This window comes from Sphaerodactylus townsendi, linkage group LG10, assembly GCF_021028975.2.
Source record: "Sphaerodactylus townsendi isolate TG3544 linkage group LG10, MPM_Stown_v2.3, whole genome shotgun sequence".
Taxonomy (NCBI): Eukaryota; Metazoa; Chordata; class Lepidosauria; order Squamata; family Sphaerodactylidae; genus Sphaerodactylus; species Sphaerodactylus townsendi.
In genome coordinates this window covers 1,498,561-1,514,746 of record NC_059434.1, presented here as the reverse complement: position 1 = coordinate 1,514,746, position 16,186 = coordinate 1,498,561, and the positions used below count along the sequence as shown (strand labels likewise).

At 53.9% G+C, this 16,186-nt stretch overlaps 1 protein-coding gene across 3 annotated transcripts in view; it reads right to left on the bottom strand.

The window, feature by feature from the left end:
• The window catches only part of HTRA3 (HtrA serine peptidase 3), a 30,113-nt gene extending 14,648 nt beyond the window's left edge, over nucleotides 1-15,465 (bottom strand). Inside the window, exons 1-5 of one of the 3 annotated variants that reach the window (XM_048509732.1) lie at nucleotides 15,000-15,465; nucleotides 10,885-10,984; nucleotides 4,154-4,376; nucleotides 2,972-3,166; nucleotides 2,339-2,371 (exon numbers count right to left, since the gene is read on the bottom strand). In XM_048509732.1, the coding sequence (XP_048365689.1) occupies nucleotides 2,339-2,371; nucleotides 2,972-3,166; nucleotides 4,154-4,376; nucleotides 10,885-10,984; nucleotides 15,000-15,387 (939 nt within the window). In that variant the 5' untranslated portion in view covers nucleotides 15,388-15,465. The remainder of the gene's footprint in view (nucleotides 1-2,338; nucleotides 2,372-2,971; nucleotides 3,167-4,153; nucleotides 4,377-10,884; nucleotides 10,985-14,999) is intronic. The other 2 variants (XM_048509731.1, XM_048509733.1) reach the window with 2 other exon arrangements.
• Between the last annotated feature and the right edge of the window lie 721 nt (nucleotides 15,466-16,186).

The window sequence follows — 16,186 nt, the reverse complement described above, 5'->3', positions numbered from 1 at the left end:
TTACATATAATTTAAAACCCCATAAACAGCGTATCATACAAAATATATATTGGCGTCCCGCTTAAAATTTTAATAAAAACCCTCCCATAGATTGTAAGGGGCCCAAAGGAGAACAGAAGGGGGCACACATCAGCGGCCGCCCCCCCCCCCCCAAGCCCGATGGAACAACTCGGTCTTACAGGCCCTGTGGAATTCGCTGAGATCCCGCAGGGCCCGGACAGCTGGCGGTAGAGTGTTCCACCAGGCAGGGGCCAGGGCTGTAAAGGCCCTGGCCTGAGTGGAGGCCAGCTGCATCATCGGGGGGCCGGGAACCACCAACAAATTGGTGACATATGGGGTAAGGCGGTGATGATTTCAACAATATACCCATGAGCCTTTGCTAAATATGAAAATTATCAATTTGCAAAATTACCAATTTGTATATTTAGCAAAGGCTAATGGGTATGTTGTTGAAATCATCACCATAACTTGAAAACATAGTCCAAGGCACTGACCCCGCAAAACTACTGACCCCACTTACTTTAATTCAGCCGGCTGCCGGCTGAAAAAGCAGTCTGCTCCAGCTAGGCTGTTTTGGCTCCGTGTTTGTCAGAGTTGCCTCCCTTGGGGAAGCTGCTGATTTTGCGCCCCGCACGTGGCCAAATGGTGTGCACCCAGAGGCATGAGTTACCCTCCTCCCTTCCCCCTGTCTGCTGCTGCTGCTTTAGCTCCATTTCCCAGGCAAAGCCTAACCTGCTTGTTAGATGCCTGCTGGCTGCTGCCTCCACCGCCCTGGGCAGTGGGGGTTGTTCTGGCTCTGGAACTGGAGGAGGCCTAGCCAGAGGCATAGCTAGGGTAAATGGAGCCTGAGCAAAATCTGAGTTTTGCCCCCCCCCCCCCCGTAGGCGACCTCCCTCCCCCACCATGACAAAACAATGATTTTTTTTGTACCAGGTCATTTCAAAGAGGATTGGGAGGGGCTAGGAGAGCTGGCTCTGCCCATGGAGCCTGTGATCCATGGGCGGAACAGGCTAGAGCCGTGGTGGCGAACCTTTGGCACTCCAGATGTTATGGACTACAATTCCCATCAGCCCCCTGCCAGCATGGCCTGGAAGGGGCTGATGGGAATTGTAGTCTATAACATCTGGAGTGTCAAAGGTTCGCCACCACGGGGCTAGAGTGCCCCTCTCTCTCTGAGCTCCAGGCTCAGCGTTTATTTGTTTTTTAAGCCTGAAAACCACCCGCAGAGGCTGGAGTGCTGGAGGCATCTGCTGGAGGATGGGAGACCTCTGCTGGGCCCCTGCAGGCCCAGCTGGGCTTTTTGGGTGGGGGAGGAGAGGTTTCTGCCAGGCCCAGGCCACACCCCCTCCACCATGTCCCACTTACCTTTGGTGCTGCAGTGGTCTCGGGCACCCTGGCAGGGCCAGGCCTCCTTCCCTCCTTGGCCTGGCTCCTCCCCAACAGACTGCTCCTTCAGCCCTCTCTGCCAGGAGCAGTCTTTTGGGGTGGGGGGCAGGGGGCAGGGTGTGGAGCCATTCCCCCCCCCAGAGACTTAACTGCGGGGCGCCCAGGTCAATTGTCCCCAGATGTCCCCATTGTAGCTTCACCAGTGGGCCTAACCCCGCTTGGGAACTGCTGTTCAGGGGTGATGCTGTCTGATGTGGTGGGGCATGGCGTGGGGGTACAATGGAAGGTGTTTTGATGCTTAACATTTGATTCTAGTAACTGAACTAATAGAACAGAGTCTCATTACTGAACAGTCGAGGGACGTGACAACGCCTCAGCATTCTATCGCTGATCCAATCGCCTTCCTGCTTGATAATCACTCTTTGCCTGAATGTTAACATTCCCTGGATATGAAATTGACAAAGCTGATCCAATTGATCCTGTTTGTATGTCTGCCTCAACGTTACATCGCTAGTAACGTTGACAAATAGAATATTTTTAAAAAAACTTTTTGAAAACGGAGGAGGAGAGGAAGGATAAAATGGCTGAAGGGGAGGCTGGGCAACCACATGCCACCGGGAGGGGGGCAGGATGGGGAGGGGTCAGGTGTTTGGTGGGCCAGAGAAAAAAAGATAATTTCAAAATAATTTTCGCACATTCAAGGGAAGCTCGCTCAGAAACAGACTGAAAAAAATTGCTATAAAAGTGTTTGGGACAACAACAGAGGAAAAATGGAGGGAAAACATTTCCTGAACCAACACAGGAAAAAACATGTGGAATTCAAAGAAAAAAAGCATTTGGCGCCAAGATACACTGTAAATGACATGTGGAAAGCGTCTATTTCTGAAATTCTGCCTTTTAAAGTAACCATTTCATCACAGTACACAAACATGCAAAAGCAGTTAGTACTTACCAAGTTGACTAGAGGTCCTCCTGAATTCCCATACTGCAAAAACATACGTCATAGAATGTTAAAGGCCGCAGCAGAAAATTCCAGCCACATTTCAGAAAGGCGTTTCATATTTCACTATTTTATTATTTTAGAACTACATATGAAATCTCACCTTCTTCTACAGCCTCAGATCTAGTAGCAGTCCCAAATTGTAAACTTGCTCTTTCAGGAGAGGAAACCCTGTCTTGTTGCACCTTATCTAGACTGAGCTTGCTTTTGTCGGCCCTCATCTATTCTACTACTTTCTCCAAGGAACTTTTCAGTACTGTCACCATCTTGATGGAATCAGTTGAAAAGGTGAGAAGGGGTTGAGTGTCACAAGCACCCCCAAGCGAGACCCACAGGTCAGCTCACCCAGTAGCTTCACACAGACACTGAAAAGTATAGGGGATAAGAGGGAACGTGGCTACTTCCTGTCATCAGGGGCTCAAGCGGCATTCCCTCAAGCAATCCCTTCTTCTCCTGGTCAGACAGATGAGAAGAACCAATCCCCTCTCCACCTGACAACCCAAGAGGACACCATGGGAGACAGAACTGAGGGCAGCTGTGCTATCTAGAAGAACCAACCACTTCTGCTGCAAAGCTTCGACTTACATTGATGATGGCATCTGTTTGAATGTAGTCCATGTCTGAGTCCCGCAGGCCCAGTTCTTTGCCGTCCCTCTGGGCTGTGCTGACGATGCCTGTGGTCACTGTGTTCTGCAAAGCAAATGGGCTCCCCATGGCCACCACAAATTCCCCTGGCCTCAGATCACTGGACTGGCCCAAGAGGAGGACAGGCAACTTTTCCTGCAAGATTTTTTTTTTAATGATGGCTTGCATCTGGGCAGATCTAAACATGAACACTACCAGGATGATTCTAATGACTGATCAGAAACAGGGCTCATGGGGAAACATTCCTCTGATCGGAAGCAGGAATACCACAAATCACGTTGAGTCTGCACGTCAGAGGCGGAGTCTGAATGTGGTGCCTGAGCAAAAGTCACAGGGGGTCTTGGAAGAGTTGCCTCCACTTAGCTTAGCTGATGGCACCGAGTGGCTCAAAAAGAAAAAGGTCCTGAAAAGGCTCTGACTGGGAGGAGGCAAAGATGCCACCAGCCTCCTACTCTCAGAGCGCTCGGTTCTTTCCACCCAGACGCTCCTTCCTTGTGCCTTCACTATACAACACCGTATAATTTAAACATTAAAAAGAATGAACAGCAGTGCCCACACATGCATTTCAGAAAACATGTGTTTTCATGCAACACAGTCAGGTTGTGATGAATTTCATATCTATTATTTTAAAACGCAAGAACAACATAATTCTTTAACTTTGATCCATGTTTACAGGATTGTTGAGGCTGCTGATTTCTAAAGTGCAAAGGGCTGCCACACAGCCAAAAGTCAGGAAGCTGTGCATGACCACGCACCCCCTGACGGAGTCAGCAGTTGGTCACAGAGGCAAAGCAACATGCAGTGTAAGGATGACACGTCAGCTGTGGCAAGAAAAGTCCAAACCTGACTGGAAAAAGCAGAAGCAGCTGTGGGCCCCTGGCCACACGGGGCAAACGCAGTTTGCCTTTCATTGGTCCACAGACATGCTCGCAGTGCTTGTATCAGAAATTACATCTGCAAGCAAGTTTGTTTCAAGCATGTTTAGTTTAATTTAGAAAGATTGTTCATGTTCAAAGAAATTAAGCAATGCCTCAAAGACTGTGCTGTAAAAGCCCAGCCCAACTGATGTCAGTGGAGGAAGCATTTGGCCAGCACTGGGTGGGTTTTCTCCCAGCTCCTTACCCGTGGCTTTATCTTGATGGTTGCAATGTCTGATTTCTTGTCAATGTGCTGGATCGTCGCTTCAAACGTATCCCCATTCTGGAGCTGCACTTTCAACTGCTGCCGTCCAGTTGCTGTGCTGCTGCTGGTCACCACGTGGGCGTTGGAGACAATCAGCCCCGTATCAGACATAATGAAGCCGGAGCCGCTGGAAAGGGGGACATTGTGGCCAAACAGGGGATGCCTGTACAAGAAGCCAGCAAGAACAGCTCTTAAGTCACACAGCAGGAAGAAAAACTCAAACAGGGCCCAGCAGTCATCCACACATGAAAGGAAGCCTTTCTCTGGAGTAGGCCACCAGACCTGCCTGAAGGCCAAAATAAATCCACAGCCTGTGTGCCAGCAAAGGATATGTGCAGATAAGATCTCGGCAAGTCGCGTCGTCGCGTCGCGTCGTCGCGTCGCGTCTCGATCTCGTCTCGAGGCGTCGTCGCGATGCAAACTTTGCCCCGGCACCCGGAAGACCAACAGTGCTTCATGGGTCACCTCGGGGCGCAGCAAAAAACCTGCATGTTGATCGAAACAGTGTGTCTGCTGGGGTTCCCACCTGGCTCTAAAGCTTCTGCAAAGATTACAGAGATGTCAGCCACAGATGCAGTCGAAACGTCAGGAGAGAATGCTGCTAGAACACGGCCATACGGCCCGGAAACCACACAGCACCCCATATCCAGGAATGCTCTCTCCTTACTATGACCTGAACATGCATTTTTCCAGTTTATGTGGGGATAATTGAAATTGCCCATTATCAGAACATTTTTGCTTTTGTTGTTCTCTCTAATTTCTTTTTCCATCTCAGAATCCTCTTGTGCGCTTTGGTCAGGGGGACGATTATATATTCCTAATATTAGACTATCCTTCACACCTGGTATTGATATCCACAATGCTTCTGTAGGGGAACCAGCTCCCCCCGCATTGTCTATTTTATGTGACACTAGGCTCTCTTTGACATAGAGGGCAACACCACCCCGATACGACCTGTCCTATTCTTCCTGTAGAGCCTGTAACCTGGGATAACAGCATCCCACCTCTCAGCAAGCCCCACCTCTCAGAAGCCTGGAGCAAACACATGGCCAGAACAAAGAAAACAAGAAAAAAGCCCCTGTTAAAAGATTAAAAGATTTAGCTTTGAGAAAAGCCCTCCAAAAAGAAAAACCAGGGCTAACCTAGTGCTGTCCGTCCCACTTCTCTCCACTGCTACACCTCTCTGCTGCTTCCAAAAAGAAAAACCAGAGCTCACTTAGTGCTGTCTGTTCCACTTCTCTTCTCTCTGCTACTCCTCTCCTCTGCTACTCCTTTCTTTCTGCTACTCCTTTCTTCAACTGGGAGTAGAGACGAATTGACAACCTGTGCATCCAGATCAGGGGTAGGGAACCTTTAACACTCAAAGAGCCATTTGGACCCATTTTCCATGGGAAAAGAAAACACTTGGAGCCGCAGATAATTTTTGACATTTAAACTAAAGATAACACTGTATATATTGGGGTTTTTTACCTTTTACTCCGCTCATTCTGAGAAGCGCATGGATGCGTCCGCCCTGCTGCCTGCAGGGCGGGCAAGGATGGGGCCAGCAGCTTGGCCTCACCAGCCGCTGGGAAAGCGCCCGCCCCACTCAAACGGGGCAGGCGAGAGGGGAAGCCCGCAGTGCGGCCCAGCCGGCCGCGGGCAATTGGTGCGCCTGCCCTGCTGCCTGCTGGGTGGGCAAGGATGAAGCCGACGGCTCAGCCTCGCCGGCCGCCGGGAAAACGTACGCCCCGCTCAAACGGGGCGGGCGAGAGGGGAAGCCCGCAGCGCAGCCCAGCCGGCCATGGGCGGTTGGTGCGCCTGTCCTGCTGCCTGCAGGGCGGGCAAGGATGGGGCCGGCGGCTCAGCTCGTGGAGCCGCAGTGCAAGGGCAGAAGAGCCACATGCGGCTCTCGAGCCACAGGTTCCCTACCCCTGATCCAGATCCTTCAGCTTCCTTCTCGGAGCCTCAAAATTCCCTGCGATATTCCAAAAGCTATATCTAGCAGTGTCATTTGTTCTCACATGGTAACAGTCAGTGGGCATCCCAAGTCTTGTCAGCCTTTCTGTGATATTGTGGATTTTTGCCCCAGGGAGACAGCACACCTCGCAAGACATCTTGAGGGCTGTAAATCACAGCTTCTGTTCCCCTCAGAAAGGAGTCCCCTCCCACGACCACTCGTCTTCTCTGGGGTTTGCATGGGCTGAACCTTCTGTCACTTGCACATTCTCCCAAGACTGACTTTGTTGCTCATGTGCCTGCTCCTTATCCTCACTGACAAGGGAGACAACGTCAAATTGATTCTGTAGCTTCACTCCTGGTCCCTCAACTTCTATGTGTCACATGACTCCAAATTCCCACCTCCTGTGTTTGAAAACTGTCCTTCTCCTCAGATAATTCCCCGGTGTTTTCCCCACACAGCACCATTTGCTCCACTCTGTCCAGGAAACCCTCAATCTTCTTACTGTGCCGAAGAGTAGACACTTGAGCCTCAAGCTGCAGGACCTTCTCTTTCAAGAGGGCAACCAACTTGCTGCAGGCATAGCTACCCAAATCCTTCAGCAAAAAAAACCAAAAAACAATAGCTGTTGCAGGTGACTGCAGCAACTCCCTGACCATCCATATTTAGTAGTCTTAAATAAGTCTCCCTTTCAAAGAGTCTCCCACTAAATTCCTCCAAAAATGAGTGTTAGCCTTGCCTGCTAGTCAAACTCAAGCTTACTGAGTTCCAGGGACTGAGACCTTGTGGCTGACGTCTCTGCTCTCAATCAAGTTTACAATTCTGCTTCTACTCTCTCCTGAAAGATTGATTTAAGGACACCCCCCCCCACCAAAAAAAAAAAACAGAGTTCACCTTTTGTTTGCTTTTCTGCTTCCTTCTGATGCCTCTCTGACTACAGTGTATGCTACTGCCTCTCAGAGGTTGCTCAAAAGAGCTGGAGAGCAGTTAACTACAGCTAGTGACTCACCAGAAGCCCTGCCTCTCAGAAGCTTGAGGCAAGTACACAGCCAAAAGCAAACAACCCCCATATGAACAAAAGCCCTCCCAAAATCTTTAAAAACACACAAGCCTTCCAAAAACACAATCAGAAGCTCTTGAACATTCTCTCACATACAGAGTTAAAGATTTATATTGAAAGATTTAAGGACAATGACCTATAAAGTAGAGTTCACCCTTTGCTCTCTGTTCTGCTCCCTTCTGTGGCCTCCGAGAAATTACAGTGTGTGCCTCTCAGAGATTGTTGAAAGATGAGTGTAAGACCTGCCCCCTTAGCCAAGACCCTGTTCACCAAGCTCCAGGGACTGAGACCTAGTGACTGAAGCCTCTGCCTCCAGTCAAGTCTCAAACTTACTTTTTATATTTCCCAGAAAGATTGGTTCTTACTGTCAGAATCTTGAGGTTAAACACTGTATCCTGTATTAATTACATGCTTGTTGCTATGTAAATGTTTATTAATCTCATGCTTGCTGCTGTATGTAGTGAAACTACTCCTCGCTGGAGTTGGTAAGTTTGAGGGCAAGGCAGAACCAGGCAGGAGAGCTCCAAGGTCTAGTTGCCAGGTAACCTGATAAGAAAGATCTTTCCAGTAGACACAATTAAGCTGAAGCCTGAGAATTTCTCGCTGGGATGAGAGGTGTAAAGTGGGAGAATGGGGAAGAAGAGTGATAAAACGCTAACAGCTTTTCATGCGCTTCAGAACTGACTTGAAGAGGTGATGGCTCACACTTGCTACACTAATAAAGACTACAGCAACCAACAATTGATTCTGTTTACTGAGCAAGAATCATAGACCTAACAATGATAAAACTGTATGAACCGCTGCCTCTCAGAGACTGTTCAAAAGGGCTGAATGGCAGCTAAATAGAGCTGGTGACTCACCAGAAGCCTGAGACAAGCACCCTCCAAGTCAGTCAGTGAAATTCAGTCCCAGTCAGATCTGAGTCAGGAGTCAAGGCAGGCAGGCAGAGGCAGGAGCGGGACGAGGCAGGCAGGCAGGCAGGCAGGCAGGCAGGCAGGCAGGCAGGCAGGCAGGCAGGCAGGCAGGCAGGCAGGCAGGCAGGCAGGCAGGCAGGCAGGCAGTTCAAGGTCAGTGGCAGATTCTTTCACCCAAGGTCTGCAGGAGCAGCAGTTTTCTAGAATCCTGAAAATGTTTGGCCCAGATCCAGAACACTTCCCCTGTCATGCCACAACAGGCCTTGCTTGATCTGGAGCATCAACACAGCTCAAAGGTAGCATAGAGGTCTCTGTCCAGAAATGATCTAGAGTGGGGGTCGGCAACCCGCGGCTCACAAGCCACAAGCGGCTCTTCCCTGCTTTTAGTGCGGCTCCTGGCGTGGCTGCCCCTTCCTGAAGCAAGCAAGCAAGCCGGGCCTGAAGCAAGCCCGGGCAAGCCCAGGAAGCAATTAAAGGCAGCGAGGCGAGGCTTGTGCGGGGGAATTGGGGAGACAGCTCCTGGCGTGGCTGCCCCTTCCTGGGGCCTTGCGACCTCCCATTTAGCAGGCCAGCCACGCCACCCAGGAAGCAATTTAAACTTTAAGCCGAGGCGAGAGGAGCGAGGCAAGCCCTGAAGCAAGCAAGCAAGCAAGCAAGCCAGCCGAGGCCTGAAGAAAGCCCAGGAAACAACTGAAGGCGGCGAGGTGAGGCAGGCAGGCGAACGGGCAGGGGAAATGGTTCCCGTTATGGCTGCCCCTTCCTGGGGCCTTGGAACCTCCAATGTGCTTGTCCGGGGGCGACCAGGAGTCCCTGCCCCGGACTTAGCAGCCCAGCTTCACCGCCCAGGAAGCAGTGTAAATTTTAACCTGTCTGGGACTGGGGAAACTGACGACGGCCCCGCCAGGACTGCCGAGCTTGCAGGGTTCCCCGGCATGGCACAGGTCTTCCCTCGGCCCAGCAGTGACGTCGGAGGAGAAGTCGGGGCCTGGGGAAGCCCAGTAGCAGAGAGACGGGGCGCTCTCTAAGCCGGCACAGCTGGCTTTGTCCATGATTGAAGCGCGGTGGTTCAGCTGTAGCCCAGGAGGACGAGGGCGGGGCAGGCGAGAGGGGGAAAAGATATAGGGAGGGACGGAACGGAGGAAAGAGAGGCGATGGCTGCTAGAGTGGGGGAAAGGGAAGAGCAGCGTGGAGGAGAAAAAGACATCAGGGAACAGGGAGGGAAGGAAGACGCCCATACTGACGACGTCGCCCAAAGCTGGGCAGGGACGGGGCTCAGCCAGAGGCTGAAGAGTCGAGACCCTTGGAAGGCTGGAGAAGCACTGGCAGGGGGAGGGTATCCTCCCAAGGGCCCGGAGGGAACGGGGATAGAACGGGCAGCCGGAGCAGGGCACCCAACACTCGACTCTCAGAGAGAGGAGAGAACAGAGGGGAGAGGAGCAACTCAGCCATCTGGAGTGTCTCTGGCGGCACAGAGGGGAGCCGGGAGGGAAGCCTGAAGAGGGGCAGTGAGCCCAAAGGCACCTCCAAACCCCGGACTCCTCAGGGTGGGGGCAAGCTAGGAAGCCCACCAATGGGAACGCCCCCAGGGGGGAAGGGACGGATCAGGAGTGACTAACCCACAGGCGTCGGTGGTCTCGCGATGCCGCCCTGTGGGCTAAGAGGTTTTTTAGCCCTCAGGGCCAAGAGGAGACATCAAGCACTGAGCTGGACAATTCTCAGGGAAGGGAAGGTGGGAAGGAATCACAGAGTTTTTTTGTTATTTTTTTAAGAGTTCAAAATGTTAAAAATGTGTTCTTTATATAAATAAAATATATTTTTCTCTGTAGCACTTCATGGATTTCATAAGCAACACTTATATAATTGTTTTATACAATTGTTTTATACAAAGCGTAAAGGTAAAAAACCAAAATACACAGTGTTATCTTCATTTTAAATGTCAAAAAGTATTTGCGGCTCCATGTGTTTTCTTTTCCGTTGAAAATGGGTCCAAATGGCTCTTTGAGTGTAAAAGGTTGCTGACCCCTGATCTAGAGACACTCATCCTCTGCCAGGCCTACAAAATAAGCCAGCAGACTCCGATTATGTATGGAGCAGAATCAAAGATGTTCAGACCTCTGCATTCACTGACTGAATTCAGATGTTGTACTAACCTCTGAAACTATCATGGATTTGACTTGTTGTGATGTTTATGTGCGACCTTGCAAGTGGAACGCAATTGATGGCTTCCTGATTTTGGCAGCCTTCAGTCAAACTCCAGGTGTCTTGAAGGTCCAATGCAGACATCTGAGCAAACTAAATTGTGGTGGCTTTCAAAAATCTAAGCCACAGTTTCATCCAAGTATTCTGTGTGAGCCCATGGAATACTCCCATCCACAGAAACAAATATGGCAGGAAGTCATTGACTGCAACCCTGGAACAGTCCTATTGACATTCGTGGCACATATTCAAGAAAAAGTATCTTTTAAAGCCATTTATAACCCGGTAAATGCAGGCAGTGGGGCACAGTAGTTAGAGCATCAGACTATGATTTAAGAAACCCAGGTTCAAATGCACACTCTGCCAAGGAAGCTAGCTGGGTGACTTTGGGTCAGTCATACACTCTCAGCCTAACCTACCTTACAGAATTGTTGTGGGGATAAAATGGAGGAGAGAGGAAGGATGCTGCAGGCTGCACTGTGTCCCCTCAGGAAGTGGGGAATACATATCAAGTGACTGAACACATTAAACAAAGAAAGAAAATAAAAGGCATGACATTTACCTGAGGAAGAGTTCTATGTGCACAACAGCAGGTGCTATCTTCTCCACCACATCTGCAATGAAGTTAAACTTATACCTGGGGCTGTTCGGCTGTTGATGATCTATACTAGCAGAGAGAAATGGAAATGTCATTAAGAACTGAGAAATCACCCAGATCTTATTTCTATATGACCCATAAACAGTGGAAGCACATGTCCCTAGGCGGAGGCCATTTAGTCACGTAGGGGGGTGGAAGATTCCCCCCATGGCCACACCCCTAACACGCCGTGTGCCCACCAGCCCTCTTGGCAAGGAACCCCGTGTACGGCTCACGGCGCCAGCTGGGGTAACTGTACTCACACAGAAAGCTGTCAGCAGGTGCGTGGCAGGTGCGCTCCTCACCACCATGCAGGGCAGCCCACAGGCGACCTCCGCCAGCGCCCCCTGGCCCACGTCCCAAAATCTGTGTGCTCATCACCCGCCACCCACTCAAAGCCACGCCTCTGTGCAGCAGCCCTCAGGCAGCCACAGGACCAGCCACTCACCAACCACCTTCAAAGGGCCACGGGCGGGGCCGCCTTCCTCACACAGGGGCCTTTCCCCAGTGGCCTCGCCCCCCAGAGGCTGGCCTTGCCCACGCCTCTCCCCGCCACCACCACACTTCTCTGCCAGGCCTGGCCAGAGGAGAACCGTGCACACAGCAGCTCCTGGTCTGCCTGCCTCCCTCAGGGCTGGGGACTGGATGACTGCAGGTCAAGAAGACCCCCCCCCCGCCCCGACATGGAGGTCCGGAGGGGGGATTCCGCTCCATAAACTGAACAAGGGAAGGGGGTGAAGGAGCACCGTGCCCAGATGACACTCCTTCACCCCTTGGGTGGCTTCCCCCTTCCCTCGTTCAGAGGCATATCTGGGGGAAAGGGAGCCCAGGGCAAAATTTGATCATGCAACTTCAGTGTCACTTCCAAATGCTAAAATGGGGGAATTCCACTTAGCACATGCAAATCACACTTGCAAACTGCACCTTTAACACTTTTAACAATTGCAAATGGTTCTTTCTCCCACCGCGGAGTATCTCACAGGAATATATACTCCACTTGCTCTACTGCTACCAGATCCTCTGAAGATGCCAGCCACAGACGCAGGTGAAACGTCAGGAAAAAATAGTACTGGAACATGGTCGTACAACCAAGAAAACTCACAACATCCTAGTGACTCTGGCCGTGAAAGCCTTCAACAATTCAATCTTTAATTTCTTAAATTAGAGTTCAGTAGCACCAAAGTCTTCCAGGGAGTAAGTTTTCATCAGTCAAAACTCATTTCATCAGCAAAGTTAAATGTAGATAGATAAAGTTAAATATGTTAGGAGCCCAGTAGGGCAGAGGGGCCACCTGCAGCCCTACAGTTCAAACTCTGTAGCAGCAGTGGCGTAGGAGGTTAAGAGCTCGTGTATCTAATCTGGAGGAACCGGGTTTGATTCCCCGCTCTGCTGCCTGAGCTGTGGAGGCTTATCTGGGGAATTCAGATTAGCCTGTGCACTCCCACACATGCCAGCTGGGTGACCTTGAGCTAGTCACAGCTTTTCGGCACTCTCTCAGCCCCACCCACCTTACAGGGTGTTTGTTGTGAGGGGGGAAGGGCAAGGAGATTGTAAGCCCCTTTGAGTCTCCTACAGGAGAGAAAGGGGGGATATAAATCCAAACTCCTCCTCCTCCTCCTTTCTCTTCTTCTTCTTCTTTTTCTTCTGTTCGTGACCTGAGTCCAATCCTGATGGAAGTCAGTTCCAGGACTTGACTTGGCCTTCCACCCTTCTGAGGTTGAAAAATGAGCACCCAGCTCACTGAGCCCACCGGAGGGTTTTTGGCAGTGGGGAGGCTTTTTCGTTTTTTGCCTCCCTGTGCTGCCAAGGAGCCCTCCTGGAGCCGGGGGGGGGGCAGTGCTGGAACATTGCAGCCCCCCACTGCCAGCGGCTCTGGGTTGGACTGTAAGTACGTTAGTGAACCATTTCATATTATGCAGCTTTTTAACACCTGTGCAGAAAAGCCCCCTTGAATAGTTCAGTTCTGCATAATTTGCAGAAGGCCAGGGGAGGAGTGGGAGCCGTCCTGACCCCCTCGAGCAGGCCGCTCCACAAGGCGGGAGCCACAAGAGAGAAGGCCACGTGCCTCTGGACAGTTGCGGTATTGCCTGTTTGCAGGTTAGCACCTGCAGAGCTTTCTGGCTGACATGAGCCAAGTTGTTGGGGCCAGCACAGGAGGGAAGCCGGTAAGGGAGCCCACCTAAAATGAGGAGGGCGAGGGCCAGGCAGGCAGCGTCGCCAATGCAACTGTAGCCGAGATTAAGCCCAGTAACAGACGGGGCGGCTACTGGAGGGTCTACAGAATGGGAGCAACCGGCTATGCTCCCCTTAGTTAGTAGCCAAGTTGTGACATTCTGGACTAGTGGGAGTTTCCAATTTGATTCTGGTGGAGGACCCGTGGGCAGGCCATTGCAGTAGTCCAGTCCTGCTGCGACACAGTCCTTTAATTTAAGTCTTCCATAAAAAGTCTGCCAGATGTTGTTTTATTAAGTGATGGGGTATTTTTTAGAAGTCTCCTATATCTCCAATCACTACCTGCCCCTACCCAGGCCTACACAGGTCCCTGGTGAATACACAGCCAAGGAGATCTCGTTGACCCCTCCCACCTTCTGAACTGGTGACTCAGATCATGTCATCACTTCTTTCAAAAAAGAAGCAGATATTTGTTTTATGACCTGGCCGTCTGCGCAGTTGTCTTTGTACAGAAAGATCACAAATAAGATTTCTCTTGGAACCCACAGAAATCCAAAATAAATGTTTTGAAAACTGTCTGCGACGAGAGGAAAGCAGCCAGAAGAGAACCGTCCCTCCGCCCTGGAGTGTTTGTTTTTCCAGCCGACACTCTCCCAAGTCCAGAGGATCTTCTGACAGAAACACAAAGATGAAGGAGACGAAGCCATGCTTTTGTCTGGCTGGATTTCGTGCAGATGTGCAACAGCAAACTGGATACCCAGTTCGTCCCTTGGCAGGAAGCCACACCCAGGCCAGGAAGCCTAGGGGGGCTGTGGGCTGGTCAGTCCTTCAGGCGTCCTCATGCGCAAGGAAAACCAGGGCCTGGTGGCCCCCCTGGCCACGCTGCATCCCCAAGATATGACACCCTGGAATCCTTGGGGCCACTTCCAGAGGCTCCAGGCCAGACAGGGGCGAAAACCAGTCCCGGAGGGGGGAGGGGGGTTGCGCTCAGCAGCATCTTTCCCCCAGCAGCGTTTTCCCACTCTTCACAATCCCCAGGCATCCCCATGACGCCGCGCAGAGCGCAGGTCATCTAAAGGCACCCTTTACCATAGCGCCAGGGATGCCCTGCGCTGAGGGGGCGCGACAGCGGCAGCATTGGGGGGGCTGCGCTGTTGCCGCCCCTGTCGTGGGGAGGGCCGGGGACCCGTGCTACTTGAGGAGAGTAGAGGGGCTTAAGGTAATTGGGGAAAGGCCGCCTCACAGGGTGGCCTCGAGCGCAAGAGCTGCACTGAGGGGTCGAGGCCGTCTCATTTGTTCCGTCTACTTAAGGACCCAAAACAGGGGAGGGGGGGGGGGAGGGAAGAGACCAAAGCGAGAGGGCGGACCAGCGCCGAATCACCCACGCCCGTTCAAACGGCGCGGCGACCCTGACCGGGGCAGAGCAGCCCCTCCTCCAGCGGCCAATGTGGATGGGGGGAGGGCCCGTTCAGGCGCACAGAGACCCCGCCCCGCCCCGCGAGAGCCGCTCTTCTTGCCGGCAGCGCCGCAAGAAGCCTCGCAGAGCCCCCCAGGCCAGACCGACCGGCTCCGGCGCCAGGCACCCCCCCCCCCTGCCCAGAGCCGCCCCTCAAACCGGAGCTGCCACGTGGGACGGGCGAGAGTGCGCGAAGGGCAGGGCTCTCTCGCCGGCTTCCTCACGCCAGAGGCTGGCCTTGGCCGGCCGGTCGGGTGTCAAGGCGGCGGCGGCGGCGGCCCCAGCCGGTTCGCGGCCCCCCCTCTCCTGCCTGCCGCCCTCCACGGGGCCCGGCCGAGCGCAGCGCAGCGCAGCCAAGCCGCCACCGCCGCCCGCCCCGCGCCCAGCCCCGTCCAGGCGCCGCGGCTCTCACCGGCTCGGCAGGCGGCGGCGGGGGCCTGCTGGACTGCGGGGAGCCCCTGCTGCAGAGCGCGGCGGCCGGCGGCGCGCAGGCGGCACAGGTTGGCATAGGGGCGGCCGTCGGTGCCGCAGACGGGCGCGCGGAGCTGGCACTGGCAGAGGCCCGGCGGGGAACGGCACTGGAGCCCGTCGCCGCACGGAGGGTCCTCGGGCCGCCCGCACGCCTCGCCCTCGCCGCCCGCGCACACCAGGCAGCAGTTGCACCCGTCGGGCACGTAGCCGCTCGGGCAGCCGGGGCTCGGGCAGCGGGACACGTCGCAGCGCGCCGGGCACGGCCCCGCCCGGCTTCGCGCCGCCGACAGCGCCAGCACCGCCAGCACCAGCACCCGGGGCGCCCGCATCGCCTGCCCACCCGGCGCCTCGCAGTCCCAGCCGACGGCGGCCACTCGCCAGCGCGGCCCCCTCGACCGCGCCCACCCGGAGGCGGCGCTGCCCAGGCCCGACGGCCTCCCCCCCCCCCGTCGCCAGGGCAACCCGCCGCCCCAGAAACACAACACGGCCCGGCCGCCAAGCCCCGCTCTTCTCCCCCCCCCCCGCCAGCGAGCCCCCCGAGGGCGTCCCGGGGCCGCACGCTGGCTCGCTCAGTCCGGCACCTGGCCAGGCCGGCTGCCCCGGACCTCTGCAGCGCTCAGAAGCCCCGCGGTGGGCGGCAGTCAGGGCCGACGGAAGAGTTTCAGGGTTGGAAGCGCAGGACTTGTCCCGGGCGAGGGAAGGCCACCCTGGACCCCGAGGAGTCCCTTCTGGCGCAGTGCAAGGCGGCTTCCAGGAACAGCAGGCCAGCGGGGGCCAGACTGTGAGACGACACCCCCCCCCCGCCCGCCCCAGTAAAAGGGCCCGGCCACGAAACCACGGAAGGGCCCAAGCCAGACCCCTCCTGGGGCGGAGGCCTCCGGGCCTTTTTGGGCCACCCAGTCTATGGCATAAAAGTGCAGTGCAGTCGGGACTGGCTCTGAGTTTTGGGGAAGAAGCAAACAGGGCAGGGGGGGGGGAAGGCGCCCCAAGGCCGAGGTCCCACGTGGGTGGAAGCAGGTTTAGGCCCCTCGACTGCCTGGAGCGACCCAAAGTGACTTAGAAAAGGGGAGAGGAGGACCCCCATTTGATAGGCCTTCACCTCCCTCCCCGGTTGAGAATTTGAGAATG